This window comes from Portunus trituberculatus, chromosome 46 (assembly GCF_017591435.1).
Source record: "Portunus trituberculatus isolate SZX2019 chromosome 46, ASM1759143v1, whole genome shotgun sequence".
Classification (NCBI taxonomy): Eukaryota; Metazoa; Arthropoda; class Malacostraca; order Decapoda; family Portunidae; genus Portunus; species Portunus trituberculatus.
The window spans coordinates 12,991,683-13,010,676 of record NC_059300.1 but is presented as its reverse complement, the minus strand read 5'-3'; the positions used below and the strand labels follow the sequence as shown (position 1 = coordinate 13,010,676).

At 42.6% G+C, this 18,994-nt stretch overlaps 1 protein-coding gene across 1 annotated transcript in view; it reads right to left on the bottom strand.

The window, feature by feature from the left end:
• LOC123520337 (potassium voltage-gated channel protein Shaker-like) overlaps positions 1–18,363 on the bottom strand; it is a 624,445-nt gene extending 606,082 nt beyond the window's left edge. The window contains exon 1 of the mRNA XM_045282551.1: positions 17,670–18,363. Coding sequence (XP_045138486.1) covers positions 17,670–17,725 — 56 coding nt within the window. The 5' untranslated portion in view covers positions 17,726–18,363. The remainder of the gene's footprint in view (positions 1–17,669) is intronic.
• Between the last annotated feature and the right edge of the window lie 631 nt (positions 18,364–18,994).

Below are 18,994 nucleotides of genomic sequence, written 5' to 3'. Positions count from 1 at the left end.
ATTTCTTATTGTAAATATTCTAGGCGGTATAAATCACTTCTCTCTACCAGGCTTTTCTTTATACTTTCCTAAGGTATTACATTACGTCTTCTAAAATGTTGACAATATCCAACATTGTATGAGTTCAGTGATTTGACTTCCATCATCTCCACGCTGCATCCTGTCCGTCGCTATAAAATACGCAAACAACTCTTGGGTGCAATTACAGCAGACCTGTTGCCCCCAGCGTCATCCTCCTCAACAAGAAAGCCTCCACAGCACTCAAGACAACAGTGACAACACGTAAACTTCTTTTGTATTTACTCGACAAACCTTACACGATGAACGTTAAGACCACCCTATTACCTCCGCCCTTCCACGCAGCGAGAAGAATAAAGCCATGCCATACACTCCTTCCCTGCTATACCATAAGAGTCATCTATGACGTGTTGTGGAGAGCCAAACACAACGCCACAAAAGAAATACAAACTCTCCCTTCCACGAGCCTCCTCTCTGCGCTGTCTTGTGGGGCGGACGAGGGTAGTTGTCGAGCAAACATAAGCCACGGCTGGAAGAACATATTGAACGCCGCTCCCAGTGCCTAGATGAATGGGCTGGCTTGAAGGGAGACAGAAAGAGAGTGTGGAGAAGGGCGTCAGGGATAGGGCTGGAGAGAATGGCAGGGGGAGGATGAGAGGAGACGAGGTGGAGAAAGAGAGTAAGAGGTAAGGATGAGGTGAGAGGGGTTACGGGATACCATGCTACCTCCACTGCAAGGGAAGGAAATGATCTTTGCGTAGAGACAGTTATTTCTGGCCCCGTGCCAGCCATATAGCAAGTATTGGAGTTTACGTCTGAGTATATCCCAGCGTCCGTGGTTAAGTAGAAACTATAAATTAATCTGTAAGAAATGGGAATAATGTAGAGGCAGTATGAGATGACGTTACGTAATCCGAGAAGGATATATCGTCCACATTCACAAGCATATAAATCTAACACATAAAAAAAATGTAAAAAAGTAGAAAAAAAGCAGGAAAATATTGTAATAGTGAATGCCGTAATATAAACACGCTGGAGCCTCATAAATCAAGGGGAGGATCCACGCATCATATTATTCCTTCCCTCCACGATGAGACGCTTGACCAGCACCGACACACGCTCCAATACATCTCACTTCCTTGCCGCTGAACACCACACAAAAGGCGTCAAGTGTTCGCCTTGATCATTCCTTTCCTCCCACACTCCTCCCGGATATAGGAAAACTCTGGTGAGGGAGAAAACACCTGATGAAGACGAAAGAATCCCGTGATACCATCTTGAGGGGAGGCGGACAGGCATTCAGGTAGGGTGGGCGGGACGAGACGAGACATGTCGGGTGTCCGAGTGAGGATGGGAGGCGGCCCCGCTACATGACAGCTGCGAGATGAGGGTGGCAGAGCTGAGGACTTGATGTGTGCTCCGCCTCCTCACTCCCTTCCTACACCAGCCATTTTATTTTTGAGGTTACGGCAGCGTTTGAGTAAAAAGTGAGTGCCGCACGAGTATAGCACATTACGAAAGAGCTCCTTCATTATAGCGATTTGACGTGTGAGCAGGCCGTCCGTCACGTCAGAGTCTCAGGTATGGGGAGAGTTACGAGTATAAGAGAGATCCCTGTTCCCTCTCGCTCTCTTAGGGAGGGACTCGTGCTACATTGCCTGGAAAATACCGCTGTTGTAGAGCGATTTATAGCCTTCACTATATCTGACGAACAAAGCAAGTGTAATGGTGAAGTCAGCTGAAGTTACTGAGTACAGAGAGGCTGCGTGGTGGTCCTCGGTCTGGTGTAGCCTGGTGTGGCCTGGAGGGGCTTGGTGTGGCCTGGTGTAGCCTGGTGTGGCCTAGAGTGGCTTGGTGGGCCATATGTGGTCTGGTGTAGCATGGCGTAGCCTGAAGTGGCGTTGGTGCAATGGCGATAAAACAGTTGATTCTCGCTATTTACAATATCACGTATATCTTCTTTTATTTACTGAATCAAATATTGCAACCGAATGTGCAGACATCTTGCTGGTACAGTCAGTCGCAAAATATGACACGACAAAATACAATTAAGGATTTCCTCAACGAATTACGATTAAATCAACAAGAAAAATATCTAACAAACGGGATCTCAACAAGACATTTAATTCATTTTTACTTTTCGCTTTGTTTCCACACCAATTAGTATATTCAGAATCACACATACCAGAATAACACAATGCAAGCTTCTACATCTTACTCCTTACATAAAATCAATACATAATGAGAAACACAATAGAAATAATGACCAAATGAGCTACAACAGACAGACAAGAACAGAAAATATGCCTCCTTTGCTGACACTTTTCATATCTACTTTCTTTCCCTCAACGAGTTCCAGTTTGCCTCGCCTGACAACGAGACGACGGCTGGAAGTTAAAAGTTTCATTTTTCCCCCCCGTTTTTTGCTGAATCACTCAGCGACTAGTGCTGGGTGGGCAATATTACTGTTGGTGGCAATAAGCAATGCAACTTTACGGTAAACAGTGAAGGCTGGGAAAGTGACAGAAGTGATGAAAACAACGCGGGAAACTGGTCACATTTATAGAGAGAAATATTCAAATAAATAAATAAATAAGAAACAAGGAAAGAAAGAGTACACATAAAGGAAGAAAACATAAAGAAAGAAAAAAGAAGAAAAAGTGAGAGAGAGAGAGAGAGAGAGAGAGAGAGAGAGAGAGAGAGAGAGAGAGAGAGAGAGAGAGAGAGAGAGAGAGAGAGAGAGAGAGAGACAAGAAGAAAATAAAACTGAAAACAACATATCACCCCAAAAAAGCCAAACAGCCAAATAGCCAAACAGTGAGCTCAAGTAAGTAAACACAAGCAAGAAGATCAAGAAGTGAAAGGCAAGGTGCACAAACTAGTGGGCGTACAATACCAAGGTTTTAAGACGACGAAGGACCAGAAGCACCGGAATCAACACCTCACAAACTGGTGTATTTTCGTTTTACGTGCTACGAAAACTGAATTCCTTTAGCCGGGAAGAATAGAAGTGGAGGGCGTACAGGGGAAAAGAAAACACCAATCGCACTTTAACCCTTTGTGTCTTAAGAGAGAGAGAGAGAGAGAGAGAAAAAAAGAGCCTTGTGTTGCTCCAGGTCGAGGCTTTTCGAGTTCCTCTCAAGAAGCAGCTTTGTTCGTTCTCAAAAAAAAAAAAAAAAAAAAATGAAAACAAGGTAAAAAAAAAAAAACTGGCATTCTTTTTTCTGGGAAGCATTAGTAAGCCTCTTTTCCAAGCCAGATCGAGTAAGGATGCTACGAGATAACACAAAACACACACACACACACACACACACACACACACACACAGCACGCAGTAACAACACAGTTCTCAAACACCCACACATAAAAACATTATATTCCTCAGACACACACACACACACACACACACACACACACACACACACACACACACACACACACACACACACACACACACACACACAGCAACAACACACTTCTCAGACACAGACAGACAACATCACAGAAGAGCATCCTCCAGACTGTTTCATTATGTATTCCTCTGCTACAAGTTTCCATATTACCTAACAGTACCTCTCTATCTCCCGCCGCGCCCCTTACGGCCCCTCACTCCGGCACTCCACGTTAGCGACAACCCTGGGATCTCGGTTAAATTTAATTACAAGGCAGTGAGATGTGTCAATCTAGCCATATGTCTCCCGGCTCATTAGGCTCCACGAGGGGACTTGAGTGTGGGGATGCTGGATGTGTGTGTGTGAGAGAGAGAGAGAGAGAGAGAGAGAGAGAGAGAGAGAGAGAGAGAGAGAGAGAGAGATAGGCAAACCTCCACTTATCTTACTATCCATACATGTAAACATTTTGAGGCACTCCTTTACATTAGAGATAAAACAAAATAATTCGAGAAACAAAAATTTCATAAGGATATATAAATTAACTTCCTCATTCTTTCTTTGTTTCTACTATATGTGAGATACGTGTTACTTTCCACCATGTCATTCTCCTTTCCCAAATAAATGACTTGCCCACATAAATAACCACAAACTTCCACAACTAGAGGGTGAAAGTTAAAGGAGAAACAAGCAGTGTGGTACTACAGTAGACACCTTCCCTGATTGAAACAAAGTAGAATAGATGAGAGAGAGAGAAGAAAAAAAAATCCGTGGCGTGGAAGGCTCTACAAAGTTTGGAGAGTCTGTTTAAAAACTTAACACGGGCTTTTGTGGAACCTGAAACACATAAAGTACGGTTAAGGAGAGGAGAGAGAGAGAGAGAGAGAGAGAGAGAGAGAGAGAGAGAGAGAGAGAGAGAGAGAGAGAGAGAGAGAGAGAGAGAGAGAGAGAGAGAGAGAGAGAGAGAGAGAGAGAGAGTGTGTGTTTGTGAGAGAGACCGAGAGAGAGGGAGGGAGGAAGAGTCGTGCAGGAGGGCAAGATGTTCGAGGCTGTGTCTAGAGTGGCACTATTTGAATGGGCCATAAGAGGTGAAAACGTGTGGGGAAGGAGATGAGATGGCGACGCTTGTGGTGTGTTGAGAAGCCGAGTGAAGGTGATAGACAGGTGAGAGGAGAGATGACTCTGACGGTGTGGGAGGCGGCAGTGTGACGGAAGGTGAGGTGTGCTGGCTTGCTGGCGGTGTGAAGGGACAGGTGGCAGTGTAGGAATGAAAAAAAAAAAGAAGACTCCTGGGTTGGATTTGGTGAAAGAAACTGTGCTGAGGAGTGTTGGAGTGGTTGGCTTGACGGAGGAGTGTGTCGAAGTGAGGGTGAAGTGTGTGACATGAGTGCTTGAAGTGATGAGCGATGTAATGACGCTCTCTCAAGCTGATCTTCAATGACTTGACGTAATCTTCAGATCTATCACCTCCGCTTCTCGTCTTGCCTCTCTTTCTCTCTCTCTCTCTCTCTCTCTCTCTCTCTCTCTCTCTCTCACACACACACACACACACATCGCGTCTCGACACTCCCTCTTTACCTCCAGACTGAACTGTCAAAGCTTTTCAATCGTCCCTCGTTACCTTGACAGAAAGTACGATACGGTTCATTGCACCACAAAGAACTTTACCTTAGACTTCTGCGCTATATCGAATGCCAGAAAAAAAGAAAAAATAATATAAATGTACCGTTGGAAAGATTGAAGTTTTAACATGATTTCTTTTAAAGTATTCTGTCGGTGTTACAAGAATACTTTTAAGAAATACTTACATATTCACTACAGGAATTATTTATATATTAATGTGTATCTTATTTTTTTTTACTATCCTCCAGATTTTTTTTCCTTTTCTTTCTTTCTTTCTTTTTTTTTTTTTTTTTCTTTGTGTGTGTGTGTCCAGTGAGAGGGGATGAGCCTCTACCGGTAACCCCCAGAGTGTTCTCATCATGTCCACCCAATTACTGGCGACTCCTTCCCCGCGGCGGTAACTGAGGCTACTCGTGTGTGTGTGTGTGTGTGTGTGTGTGTGTGTGTGTGTGTGTGTGTGTGTGTGTGTGTGTGTGTGTGTGTGTGTGTGTGTGTGTGTGTGTGTGTGTCATGGCGGCTACAACTCCCGCTTCTTGCTGCTAAGGAAGGTAAGCTCCGGGACAGGGCGGTGACATTCTTAACTTCTCTATTGATTGATATGTTTCACTCACAAATATAGAGCAAAGAACACAGCAAAGACTCACCATGACACCAGCTTGTTTCCCACTCCTAATTCCTCCCCTCTTATGTCTCCTTTTCTCGTTAGTGCATTTCCCACGCTAATGTCTTTGAAATTTGGAGACAGAACCCAAAATTTATTCCCGCTGACTCCGAGTCGCGTCACTGCGGAGCTCCGGCGACGCGGAAAACCAGATCGGAGACAGCCAAAGTCAACGGAGAGAGGGAGTTCTCGGGCGTCGAGGTGCGCGTCAAGGAAAAGAAGAAGGGAAGATGGGAGAGGAATGTATAAGTCTGTGAGTCGGGACACAGAGAAAAAGAAAAAAGAAAGCGACAGATGCTGATGTGAAAGTAGACGAGTAGGCATGTGAGCTTCTAAAGGTGAAGGATATAAAAAGAAAGGCTAAATGTAAGTGAAGGAGTCAGCGAAGCGGAGCACATCCAGCACAGGGGTGAGAAAGGACGGAAGGAAGGATGGAAGGAAGGAAGGAAGGAAGGAAGGAAGGAAGGAAGGAAGGAAGGATACTAATAGAAAAGGAAGCAAAGGTAAAGCCATGTGTCAAGTTTACAGAGTTCAGTCTATGGAAAAAGGGACAAAACATAACGTAATGAAAAAAAAAAAGAATAAGTTTACCGGAACTAACCAACAGAGAGAGAGAGAGAGAGAGAGAGAGAGAGAGAGAGAGAGAGAGGAGGAAGGGGGACCTATGAGAGCCCTAGACGAATGAAATGAAGAGGGTCCGAAGACAGAATGAGACGAGAGGAACTGAAGAGGACTCGGTAACCTGCAGAAGAAGCCAGAAAGTCATCAAAACTCACACCCACTGGCAAAACTAGAGGAGGAGAAGGAGGAAGAGGAGATGAGAAGGAGGGAAAGGACGAGGAGCAAGAACAGGAGTCGAAGAGGAGGAGGAGGAGGAGGAGGAGGAGGAGGAGGAGGAGGAGGAGAAGGAGGTATGCAGGTTAAAGAAAAATAAGTACTGAAGGAGTTAGAAATAGGGAAAAACGCAACAGATAAACAAAAATACCATGAGAGAGAAAGAGAGAGAGAGAGAGAGAGAGAGAGAGAGAGAGAGAGAGAGAGAGAGAGAGAGAGAGAGAGAGAGAGAGAGAGAAACAGAAGATGGATGTCAGAGGTATATTCTTATTCAGGAGAAGGAAAGTAGGAAGGAAAAAGAAATGGAAAATATAAGGAGCCTTGACGAGGAAAGCGAGGTGTGGAGGTGAAATGAAAGAGAAAGAATTGAGAATGAAAGAAAATAAGGGATCAAGAAAACCTGTGTGAATAAGAGAGAAGAGGAGAGGCAGGAGGGAAGGAGGGAAGGAGAGAAGAGGGAGGGAAGATGAAGAAGTGAGGGAGGAAATAATGGAAGGGAGACAAGTGAAAGAGGGAAGAGGAGAGACAGATGAAGGAGTGAAAGAGGGAAAAGGAAGAGGAGACGAAGAAGTGAAGGAGAGAAGAGAGAGAGGGTAGATGAAGAAGTGAAGGAGGAAAGAAGGGAGACGAATAAATGAGGGAAGAAGGAAGGGAGATGAAGAAGTGAAAGAGGGAAAAGGGACAGGAGATGAAGAAGTGAAGAAGGGAAGAGGGTAGGGAGATGGATAAATGAAGGAGTGAAAGAGGGAAAAGAAAGAGAATATAAAGAAGTGAATGAGGGAAGAGGGAAAGGAGATGAAGGAATGAAGGAGAGAAAGAAGTGAAAAAGGGAAGAAGGAATGGAGAGAAGTGAAAGATGGAAGAGGGGAGGGACATGAAAGAGTGAATGAGGGGAAAGGGCAGAGAAATGATTGATTGAGGGAGGAAAAAAAGGAAGGGGGAGAAAATTAATGAAAGAGGGAAGAGGGAATAGAGATAAGTGAAAGAAGAAAGAGAGGGAGATAAAAAAAATGGAGGAGGAAAGAGGGAAGTGAATGAGGAAGAGGGAAGGGAGATGAAGGAGATGAAGCACGTCCTGGCCTCCTCAGGGTCCTGTCCTTTGGTCCATCTGGTGTTTTAATTAGGAATTACAAGGATTAAGTGAAATAGTTTTTTTATGCTTCACCCAACAGTACAAAATCTTCCTATTTATGTCTTTTAGCACAAATAAATAAGAAAAAATGTACTAAAATGTTACTACTTATACATTAATCTGCTTCTATTCTTCAACCAACAGTACAAAATCTTATTCTTTGTGTAATTCAACATAAAAAAAAAAGAAATGCACTGATATTTTATTACTTACACATAAATTTACAGCTATTTTTCACCCAACAGTACAAAATTTTCCTCTTTATGTCGTTTTGCTTAAGAATTATATTAAAAAAAAATCGACTTTCATATTTTATACACGCATTAATTGACTGTTATTCTTCACCCAACTGTACAAAATCTTCCTCTTTCTTATGTCGTTTGGCACAAAAATATGAAAAATAGTCTTAAGTATCATTATTTACGCATTAATTTACTTTTATTCTTCACACAACAGTACAAAAGTTTCTCTTTATGTCGTCTGGCATAAAAAGAATCGACTATTATATTATTTTTTTCAACATTAATTTATTTTATTTTTTTCACCAACTGTACAAAACTTTCCTCTTTATATTGTTTAGAAGAAAAAAAAATAATAAAACGACTATTACATTATTACTTACTTATTAATTTACTTTTTTCTTCAACAATCAATACGAAATCTTTCCCTTTTTTATGTCCTTCAGCACAAAAAAAAAAAAAAAATAAAAATAAATCGAGTTATATTATTACTTATTAATCTACTTTTTTTTTCAACAATCAGTACAAAATCTTTCTTTTTTTATGCCACTAAGCAGAAAAAATATACATAAATAAAATCGACTATTATATCACTATTCAAACATTAATTCACTTCTTTTCTTTACCCAGCAGTACAAAACTTTCCTCCTTACGTCGTTTCGGAAAAAAAAAAAAAATACGATTAATATGTTAGAATTTACACATTAGTTTACCTTTATTAAGCACATCATACAAGGCAATGTTCCGGGACACTTCCTGCTGAACTGTAAACATTATCAGTTAGTCATAAATTGGCCGCAGAGGAAGGGCGGTGGTGGTGGAGGTCGTTGAAAGCCTTTTATCTTTAATTACTTGGACTCCAATGAACCCATTATCCAATCTGAATGGAAAGATTCTGAAGCACCTACAATTTCGTGATCTTTTCGCTGATTGCCTGGGAGGGTTCCATATGGGCTGTTCCGATGACAATCTCCTTGCCTTCCTAATTGAATTCCGTCTCTCGCTGCGGGTCTTCGGGGGCCTTCAATGCCGCCCCTCGTGGCAACAGATGGGCTAAAAAATAAATACTTTCTTCATCTTCACTTCTCCAACAAAATCTTAGTTAGGTACCATCACTTCCTTCTTCCTGGCCGGACACGACACGGCTACAGTGATACAGTGACGCAGCGCCACTTTTCTTATGTGAGAGAGGAAAACTGGCCAAGGCAACACAAACTAAAAGATTACTCCCACTCCCACTTAATTGCCAGTCCCCTTAAAAGGCTCGATAGAGTTAGCCAAAAGAAAAGGGAAAAATGTCTTGAAACCTCCATCTTAAATGAGGTCAAATCGTAGGAAGTTGGAAATACAGAAGCAGACAGAGATCCAGAATTTACCAATGCAGTTAAGCAGTGGCGTTACAGTGATACAGTGTCAGGAGAGTGATGCAGTGCCAGTACAGTGATGCAATGCCAGGACAGTGATGTTGCGCCAATACAGTGATGAAATGATACAGTGCCAGTAGAATGATGCAGTGGCAGTGTTTCTTGAAGGAGAATGAGTCGTTCGCAGCATTCCGCACGGCTCTGCTCTTTAATTCATTTTTCTCCATGGTAATCGCTAGGAAATGTGATTAATGATAGTCCACAGCTCGCTGCCGCCACGCACACACTGCACGTTGCCTGTGATTCCCTCAGTTTGTTTCTTTGTACTAGCAACATTAAAGGCAACACTAAAAAGGGTAGTAACACTTGATCCATAAACCAAATACTGATGCTTCATTAAAGACAAAACACTTGTACATATTTTTGTTTATTTTTTCCTTACTAACATAATTAAGTTCTCGTAACAAAAAACATGAATAAATAAATAATGAAATATAGAGATTTAAATTAGAGTATTGTTTTTTTTTCAATTTCAAACACTCTATATAAACTTACTAACAAAAATCTTAATTAGAAGCTCAAAACTCTCTCTCTCTCTCTCTCTCTCTCTCTCTCTCTCTCTCTCTGGTTTGACAATATTACGTATTCTTTTACCGACATCAATTTTCTTCCTTTCTTCACTCTGCCTCTCATTTCCCATTCTACGACAGTCCCGGCCTAGTGACGCGGCAAAAAAGTTATTACGAGTCAGGAAAGATACAGAAAAATTATTCCGACTATTACTATGGCTCCTTCCTTTATGACTTGGGACTCCCTCACACACCTCTTCCTGGAAATAAGTTGGCTTGTCGACACACACACAAAAAAACAACTCTCTCTCTCTCTCTCTCTCTCTCTCTCTGGTGATGAACTCTTGATGAAAGGACATTATTTTCTCATCATTCTCGTTACGTGCTTATTAAAGGCAAAAAAATTCCACAAATAATGTTCAACTTGTGCAGGGAAAAGACTCAACACTCAAGAGACTATTAACCAACACACGAAGAATTAGTTCAGATCACACACACACACACACACACACACACACACACACACACACACACACACACACACACACACACACACACTTCCTCCCACGCAGTCTGAACAGAGAAGCTCAACATAAACGCAAAGACGACGATGACAAAACGCACCCAAACAACTCTCTCTCTCTCTCTCTCTCTCTCTCTCTCTCTCTCTCTCTCTCTCTCTCTCTCTCTCTCTCTCTCTCTCTCTCTCTCAGCCAGCCAACGTCTTGCTGTGAAATATTAAACAGACCATCACAACGTACTGAGGCACGTTCCTTCATGACCACGGGGCGAGCGTGTCACTTATGGCAGGCTGGGGAAGGCTAATGCTGCTGTTTACCCTACAAGGCAAATGGAGCGATCAATGAGGACTATGCTGGGTGAAGTCGGCTTTGTGTAACTCGTTCTAATGCTTTCTATAACGTTCCATGTAGTATTTAACGTGTTATGGTGTCGTTTTATTTTACTTTTCTTAGTTTTAGCTTTTTAATGTGTTTGTTGTTATCTTATGTGTGGTGAGTAAAGTGACGTTTTCTTTCTTTCTTTCCTCCATTTTCTTTTCTTTTAGGATCTTGACTTATTTTCTTTCTATGGACACTTTTTTTCTTCTAAGATCTACGTGGATATCTGCTGAATTCCTATCGTCTGCCATTGAGTCGTGGTGTTTTTTTTTTTTTTTTGTAGCATAATAATGAGTTCCAGTTGTTCCTGTCGTGATATACATTAGTAATATTTACAATGAGGTAAAAATATCAGCAGATTCATTAGTTTCCTATACAACATCTTCAACAGTCATATAATTTAACTGCCAAAGTACCACAAATCTAATTCAAAACACCGTAGAACTCACTCAAAACACCCAAACACACCACAAAACTCACTCAAAACACCCAAACACACCACAAAACTCACTCAAAACACCCAAAGACACCACAAAACTCACTCAAAACACCCAAACACACCACAAAACTCACTCAAAACATCCCAAATTTCAATCTTTAGTCATATAATTTAACTACCACGCAATGTCATTATTTCCTTTTTCCTTCCTTCGATTACTTCACGTCTAAACTGGCACGTGAACGGGTAAAACGGGGTGCCTGTTAAACCCGTAACTTTATTTTTCGAAACACTTAAAATGCAAATCGACAGAGAAGAAGCAGCGTCTGAATAAACGAGACCTGATGCCGCCTGGAATCCCTCCCTCCCTCCCTCTCTCTCTCCCTAACTTCCATTCCTTCCTCACCTGCTCGTCTTTACTCGTGTTACAGACAAGAAAAAGAGTTGCCCTTCCAGATCAAGTCACCTAACTTCTCAGTCTCACTACAACGTCTCAGAGCTCCGAACTTCCCGTAAACCAGATTAACACAGCTTTCCCACCTAAGGAACTCCAACAGTGGAAAAAAAAAAACTACCCTGAAACACACGCCAGTGGACGGAATGGAAACAAAATTAACTAGAAAAAATATGAAGCGAACCAAACACTGGATCAGGAAAAGTAAATAGGTAGAAAGTAAGAAAATTAATACAGCTTTTCAATTTAAGGAACTCCAACAGTGAAAAATAAATGAACTATCCTGAAAACATACCAGTAGACGGAATGGATACAAAATTAACTAAGGAAAAAATAAGAAACGAACCAAACACTGGATCAGAAAAAAAAGGAAAATAGGCAGAAAGTAAGAAAATTAATACAACTTCATTTTAGGAACACCAACAGTGAAAAAAAAAAAGAACTGTCCTGAAACACACGCTAGTGGACCGAATGGAAACAAAATTAACTAGAAAAAAAAGGAAAATAGGTAGAAAGTAATAAAATCAATACAGGTTTTTCATTTTAGGAACTCCAACAGTGAAAAATAAATGAACTATGAAGAAATTCCCCAAGTGACCCCAAAAAACAACAACAACTGAAACACACGCTGGTGGACGAAAAGGAAACAAAATCAACTAGAAGAAAAAGCCAGGAACGAACCAAATACTAGATAAAAAAAATAAAAGTCACAAATTTAACACAGATTTACCCACCTAAGAAATTCCCCTAGTGACAGAAAAAAACAACAACCCTAAAACACACACCAGTGGACAAAAAAAAAAAAAAAAAAAAAAAAAACTAGAGAAAAACAAGAAACCAGATACTAATAAGACACTAGATCGTAAATAAAACAAGAAAGTCACAAGATTACCACAGATTACCACCCCCCTCAAAAAAAAAATCCACCCATTTATTAGGAGCAAAAAAAAGAGAGAAAAAAAAATCAACCAATACGAAATCAAGGAAGCAAAACACGGAGAGCAAAAAATAATAAAATAAAATAAAGGAAAAATATCACTCAAAAAGACAAGGCAGAAAGTTTTGGTGGTGGTGCAGGGAGGGAAGGAGGAAGTATGTGCACGACGATAACTTTCAGATGACGCTAAAAACGGAAATAGTAACGAGAAAGGAGTTCGTTTTGTCCTCTGCGGGAACGGAAAGGAGAGGAAAAATGGCGAGGGAGATTGAAGATTGTGCCGTGACCGCTGCCGTCTGAAGGAAGAGAGAGAAGAGAGAGAGAGAGAGAGAGAGAGAGAGAGAGAGAGAGAGAGAGAGAGAGAGAGAGAGAGAGAGAGAGATATATATATATATATATATATATATATATATATATATATATATATATATATATATATGATAGATATATATATAGAGAGAGAGAGAGATAGATAGATAGATAAATAGATAGAGAGAGAGAGATAGAGAGAGAGAGAGAGAGAGAGAGAGAGAGATAGAGAGACAGATAGATAAATAGATAGAGAGAGAGAGAGAGAGAGAGATAGATAGATAGAGAGAGAGAGAGAGAGAGAGAGAGAGAGAGAGAGAGAGAGAGAGAGAGAGAGAGATGGTGTCTGAAGAAGATGTGAGAGAGAGATGGAGTCTGAAGAATAGAGACTGAGAAAGAGAGAGAGAGAGAGAGAGAGAGAGAGAGAGAGAGAGAGAGAGAGAGAGAGAGAGAGAGAGAGAGAGAGAGAATAACAAGGAAGCAAAACCAGAGCACAAAGATAAAGGAAGCAAGTAGACTCCAATTAAAATGAAGCGTGACCTTGAATGAAAGTGGCGGCGCAACTAACACAGGTACCAAGAAAATAAAACCGGAGCTCTCTCTCTCTCTCTCTCTCTCTCTCTCTCTCTCTCTCTCTCTCTCTCTCTCTCTCTCTCTCTCTCTCTCTCTCGAACACCACAACGAAAGAGAGGCAAAAAAAATGTAAATGAAACAAAAAGAAAGAAGAAAAATGGAAGAAAACTGAGTAGAAGAAAAGATGAGAGAGAGAGAGAGAGAGAGAGAGAGAGAGAGAGAGAGAGAGAGGAATATAAAACAAGGAGATAAGTATACCCTTTCGTCATTGATCAACACATATTTCCTTTGAGCGTGAAATAAGGAAGGGAAACAGGGAAGGGAGACAAGGCGAGGAGAGAAGGAAGGGAGATGGAGCTCCGAACACGTTATTGCCATGAGGAGGATGACACACGCTGAGAGGTGAAAGATACGGACGTCAATAGAGGCATAGCAAACAGCTCCACCAGAGAGAGAGAGAGAGAGAGAGAGAGAGAGAGAGAGAGAGAGAGAGAGAGAGAGAGAGAGAGAGAGAGAGAGTACGTCCATTTACTGAAATACGATACATATATTTTTTCTTTGCAGTTCTAAAACCCTCGCAATGCACAAACCACTTTGCCATCATGCTACACTCTAATTTAAGTCTATCGCGTTAATATCTGCGTCAATTTCCGTGGTTTAATCTCAGCGTTCTGGTGGGGATAACACAAGGAAAGTCGCACATAAATAAAAGGAAAGCATTTGTGTGGAGCCTGTTTCAGTTAATCTCTTCAACTCTTGAATGCATTCCTATTATGAATTCTTGGTGTTATCAGACGATTTTATTGACACTAGGAAGGGTCGATGGAGGTCAGAAGATTAATGGCCAGAGTCTTCACTATTTTAATTCAACACTTAATTTTCTGAAGCTGTAAAAAATCGTCAAATAGTAGGTAGAATGAATATGAAAACACGTCATGGTACTGAATGGGTTAAAGCGAAAAATATGCTTTCAAATTGTTCAGGGGGGAAATTTGTTACTCAGGTCAACGATTTATTGTATGAATTTGAAGTTAATGTCAAGTAACAATAACGCACCACCCATATGAATAATACAACATACATATAAATTAATCGGAAGGGAATCAATAACACTTCTTTTTTTAGCTCCTCGGAAAGATTGATCCAGTCATACTTCCGTCATCTTGCCTCCTTCAGTTCTGAGACGCTTTTCTGCCGTGAGTTTTTGGTGCGATAAGACGATTCTATTTACACTGGAAAGAGTCTATGGATGTGAAAATATTAATGGCCAGAGTCTTCTCTATTTCAATCTCTAAATAAGATTCTGAAGCCATATAAAATCGCCAAATATTAAGCAGAATGAATATGAAAACGCGTCCTGATACTTCAATACCTGGGACAAAATTTTACCATGAGATTTATGTACGATTAGACCATTTCATTTACATTATGAAGGGTCTATGGAGGTCAGAATGTCAGTAGCCACAGTCTTCACTATTTTAGTCTCCCACATGAGTTTCTGAAGCTGTATAGAATCACCAGATAGTAAGAAGAATAAATATGAAAATGCGTCCTGGTACTAGAGAGGTTAAAGGACAATGTCAACTAAAACTGTTTCCATTAAATACATCTTTGCCAGGCCATGACTGCAGTAAATGTTGTGTACCTGAGTGCGTTGTTTATTCACTCTTCCTGCAAGTTAGGACATCAGGGGGCAGTGTCAAATTTTATGAAGCAGTTTCACGCTACACTCTGCGAGGCGGGCAAACAGGCAGGGCGTGAGCACCACCCACCGCACACCACGAGGCCACAAGTAGAGATTAAATATGAATAAGTGAAACTGTAAACGTATTATGAGTGCACATAATTTAGCGAGCCAGCATGCACACACACACACACACACACACACACACACACACACACACACACACACAAGCTATGAACACTAAATAATCAATAGCACAGTTAATTAACATTCCTCCCCCATGTAAGGTAAAGGAATATCATCGCAGCCAGGGTTGATAAGGCATGGCTTTAGTTTCGATATGGAGATGGTCACCACTATTACCGGCCGCTAGTGGCATAATGGCCGCACAACCCTTGCTCTCTCTCTCTCTCTCTCTCTCTCTCTTGTATCGTTGCGGAAGAGAAAGTGAAACAAGAAGACAGAGTAAGCTTTGCCTGCTGGGTTTGCATTACTCTCCACACTCAGGGCAAAATTCAATATGGCTATGCGGTTCTTTCTTTTATCACATCAGGAAATTAAGTGGTTTTGACTTCTTTCAAGATAAGTTAAGACTATCAAAATGAGAGTCAAGATTATGTTTTCAGTCGGATAAACACAAGATATTCATAACATATCTACATCCTTTTCTCCTTTCTATCTTTCTTAGTGTCAGAATTTATAGGATACACTTCCTGCGTGCTTGGCGTCACCTGTGGCGGCCCACGCGCTGCTTTGTTTATTACCAACAAAGCCATCAGGACCCTCAGCTCAGCGCGACACACGTGGGAATGACGAGGTGACACACACTCACTTCACAGGCTTTGGTTCACACTGTGATACAAAATATGACGGCACTCACTGATGCTGCTAATAAACTGTATATTGAAATCCGCTAATTGAATAAAGTCATCACTTTGCTGCCAATTTTATAGAAAAACAACAACGAAAAAAATACATCACCCAAAAATTTGCTAAACTGTGCTTTAAAAAAATAAAAAATAAAACGTGTGTATGTGTGTGTGTGTGTGTGTGTGTGTGTGTGTGTGTGTGTGTGTGTGTGTGTGTGTGTGTGTGTGTGTGTGTGTGTGTGTGTGTGTGTGTGTGTGTGTGTGTGTGTCATTCATTAGACAACTTATTCACTCGGTGTTTCTGTGGCGGGAAAATCGATCACATTTCACACGCCCTTCACTGCGCCTCGTGGGGAAGCACATGGCGACCTTGAACAAGCAGCTGACTGCGGATCAACACTAAAGGGACGTGATGAAAGATGCAGTCAATAGCAGTGAGATGTTCTGAGGCGCGGGAACCTTCATCTTGACAGTTCAACAATTGCGACTCAGTGCCATAACGTGAATATCTAGGATTTCATAACGATCGAGTGAAAACTTACATAAACACTAGAGATAAGTCTGTGTGTTCGTGAAATCGGCTTCAGTTATCTTCACACGCATAGATGACAATGATAGGTGACGCAGCGCCGAGGAAGGACTACACCCATACAGTTGGATTCCCTCTCCGTGCACGTGTGAATGACTGACAGTGTTTATCGTGACAGGACTCCTAAAATACCCTGAAACGTCACCTTCAAGACAAAGTTGCGGCTCATAAATGTCAAAGATTCTCGTTGTTGAATTGTAAAACACTCACTCACACACACACATACACATACACACACACACACACACACACACACACACACACACACACACACACACACACACACACACACACACACACACACACACACACACACACACACACACACACACACACACACACACACACACACACACACACACACACACACACACATACACACACACACACACACACACTGACGAACACAGCTGGACTCACTCACAGCGCCTTTTTCTCCTTCTCCTCCTCCTCCTCTTCCATTTTCTTGTATTCCTCCTGTTACTACTACTCCCACATGTTCTCCCTTACGTCCCACCATGGCACACTCAGAGTGACGCACGCACTTTGGAACAAGCGGAAGGAGAAATAAATAAAGGATTTTTCAGAGTCAACTCTCCTCTCTTAAGGACGAGGTCGATATTTGATGAATGGACGCCAGACTCAGCTTGTTGGGTCGTTACATGTGTTAAGCTGCTTCAGGATCGTTACCAGACTGCGGCGAGTTATGAAGGTCTGCATCATCTGCGAGTCTCCTGCCTCTGCTGCTGCTGCTGCTGCTGCTGTTTAATAGACTGAGATATGAATGGGGATGTTGCAATTAATTCGCAACACTGTCGCTTCTAAGATAGATAACACAGATGCACTGGTGTTATTTGTAACTGTTGTCAGAGCGCACGGCACGAGATGGCACGCAAGATATCCAACATGTATGAGGCGATTCTCAGCAACTTAACGAAGAAGTTTCGTTCTATTCGACACAGTTGAATAAGAGGTGATGATGCATTCATGCGAGGACTGCTAACACTGTATGAAGGTTAACGACACACACAGAGTGACAGGACGCAGGGCGCAGGGATGCACTCTGGTCTGGTGTGGAGGTACTTACAGTGGCATCATAAGGAACCCCAAGTTGTTCTCGAAGAGGGCGTTCATCGCATGCATGATGGCGGTGTAGTGGTGGTTGAGGCTCCACGAAGAGAAGGTGATGAAGAAGATCAAGGTGTAGAAGTGGACACGGAAGTATATAAATCCACAAATACAACCAATTCGAGACTAGCAGACACAGCAGATGTCGGAAAAACACTTGGTTTGCACCACAAAACACCGCTGGCTTAGCACCAGTTGATATGATTTCAGGTGAAACACTGACACTATACGTTGGCACCTGCCGTCCACCATCACACGAGCGTCGATCACTACACGACACTAACTCTGGGCAACATAACACCTGTCCTGCACGAGTGGTGGGCACGGCACCATACATGGCACTACCGGCCCTGCCCTCCCAGCTGCTCCTGCTTCTTCTCCTCCTTCCCCTTCTGCTCGTGCCGAAGGACTCTCTTGATCCGTCCCCGACCCACCACTGACGGGGCGGCCCGCACCACGCTAGTCATGGTGACCCGACCCGCACCACTTTCACTACACCACACACATGAGGGCTCAGGTGGCACTGATATGACTGCCAGCTGACGTGTGCCACGAGGACAGGTGGAGAGCTTAGCCAGGTGGAGACGGGTCCTCAGCTGGCCTGTAACGGGTCCCGCCTCGCCGCGCGCACTACACACACTATTTTGGCCTGGGCTGGTGCTGGTGGTAGCGCGGTGGCCTACCTCACTCCCGCCTCCCCCTTCCCTCCCTCGATGCCCTCCCCACGCGCCACCCTCGCCGACTCCTTCGCTCTCCCTTCGCACCTTCAGGATTGTTTGCTTGAGTCTTTCACTTGTGCTGCATCGTCTGTCCTCACCGCCACTCACAACACAACTCCTGCGCACTGGAGCCGCGCCGAGAACCCCAGCTAGTAGGATGTGCTGCACTCCCCGCCGTGACGGGATACTCGCCAAAACACTCATACCTCCTCCCGCTACCATGCCAACCCTTCTCTTCGGGTGCGCTTCCGGTTACTCAGGACGTTGTTTACGGTAAAGTATTGCCTGTTTCAATCTTACTTTTCCTCACTGCAATATTTTTCCAAGCTCCTCTCTCTCTCTCTCTCTCTCTCTCTCTCTCTCTCTCTCTCTCTCTCTCTCTCTCTCTCTCTCTCTCTCTCTCTCTCTCTCTCTCTCTCTCTCTCTCTCTCTCTCTCTCTCCTATCTGTCTCCTAGTTACACACAATCACACCACGCCATTTCATTTGAGCGCTCCTGCGGACACAAGTAGAAGCGTCACACACCATGGCACTTTTCCCTCCCGAAGTTTTGAGATCCACTTTTC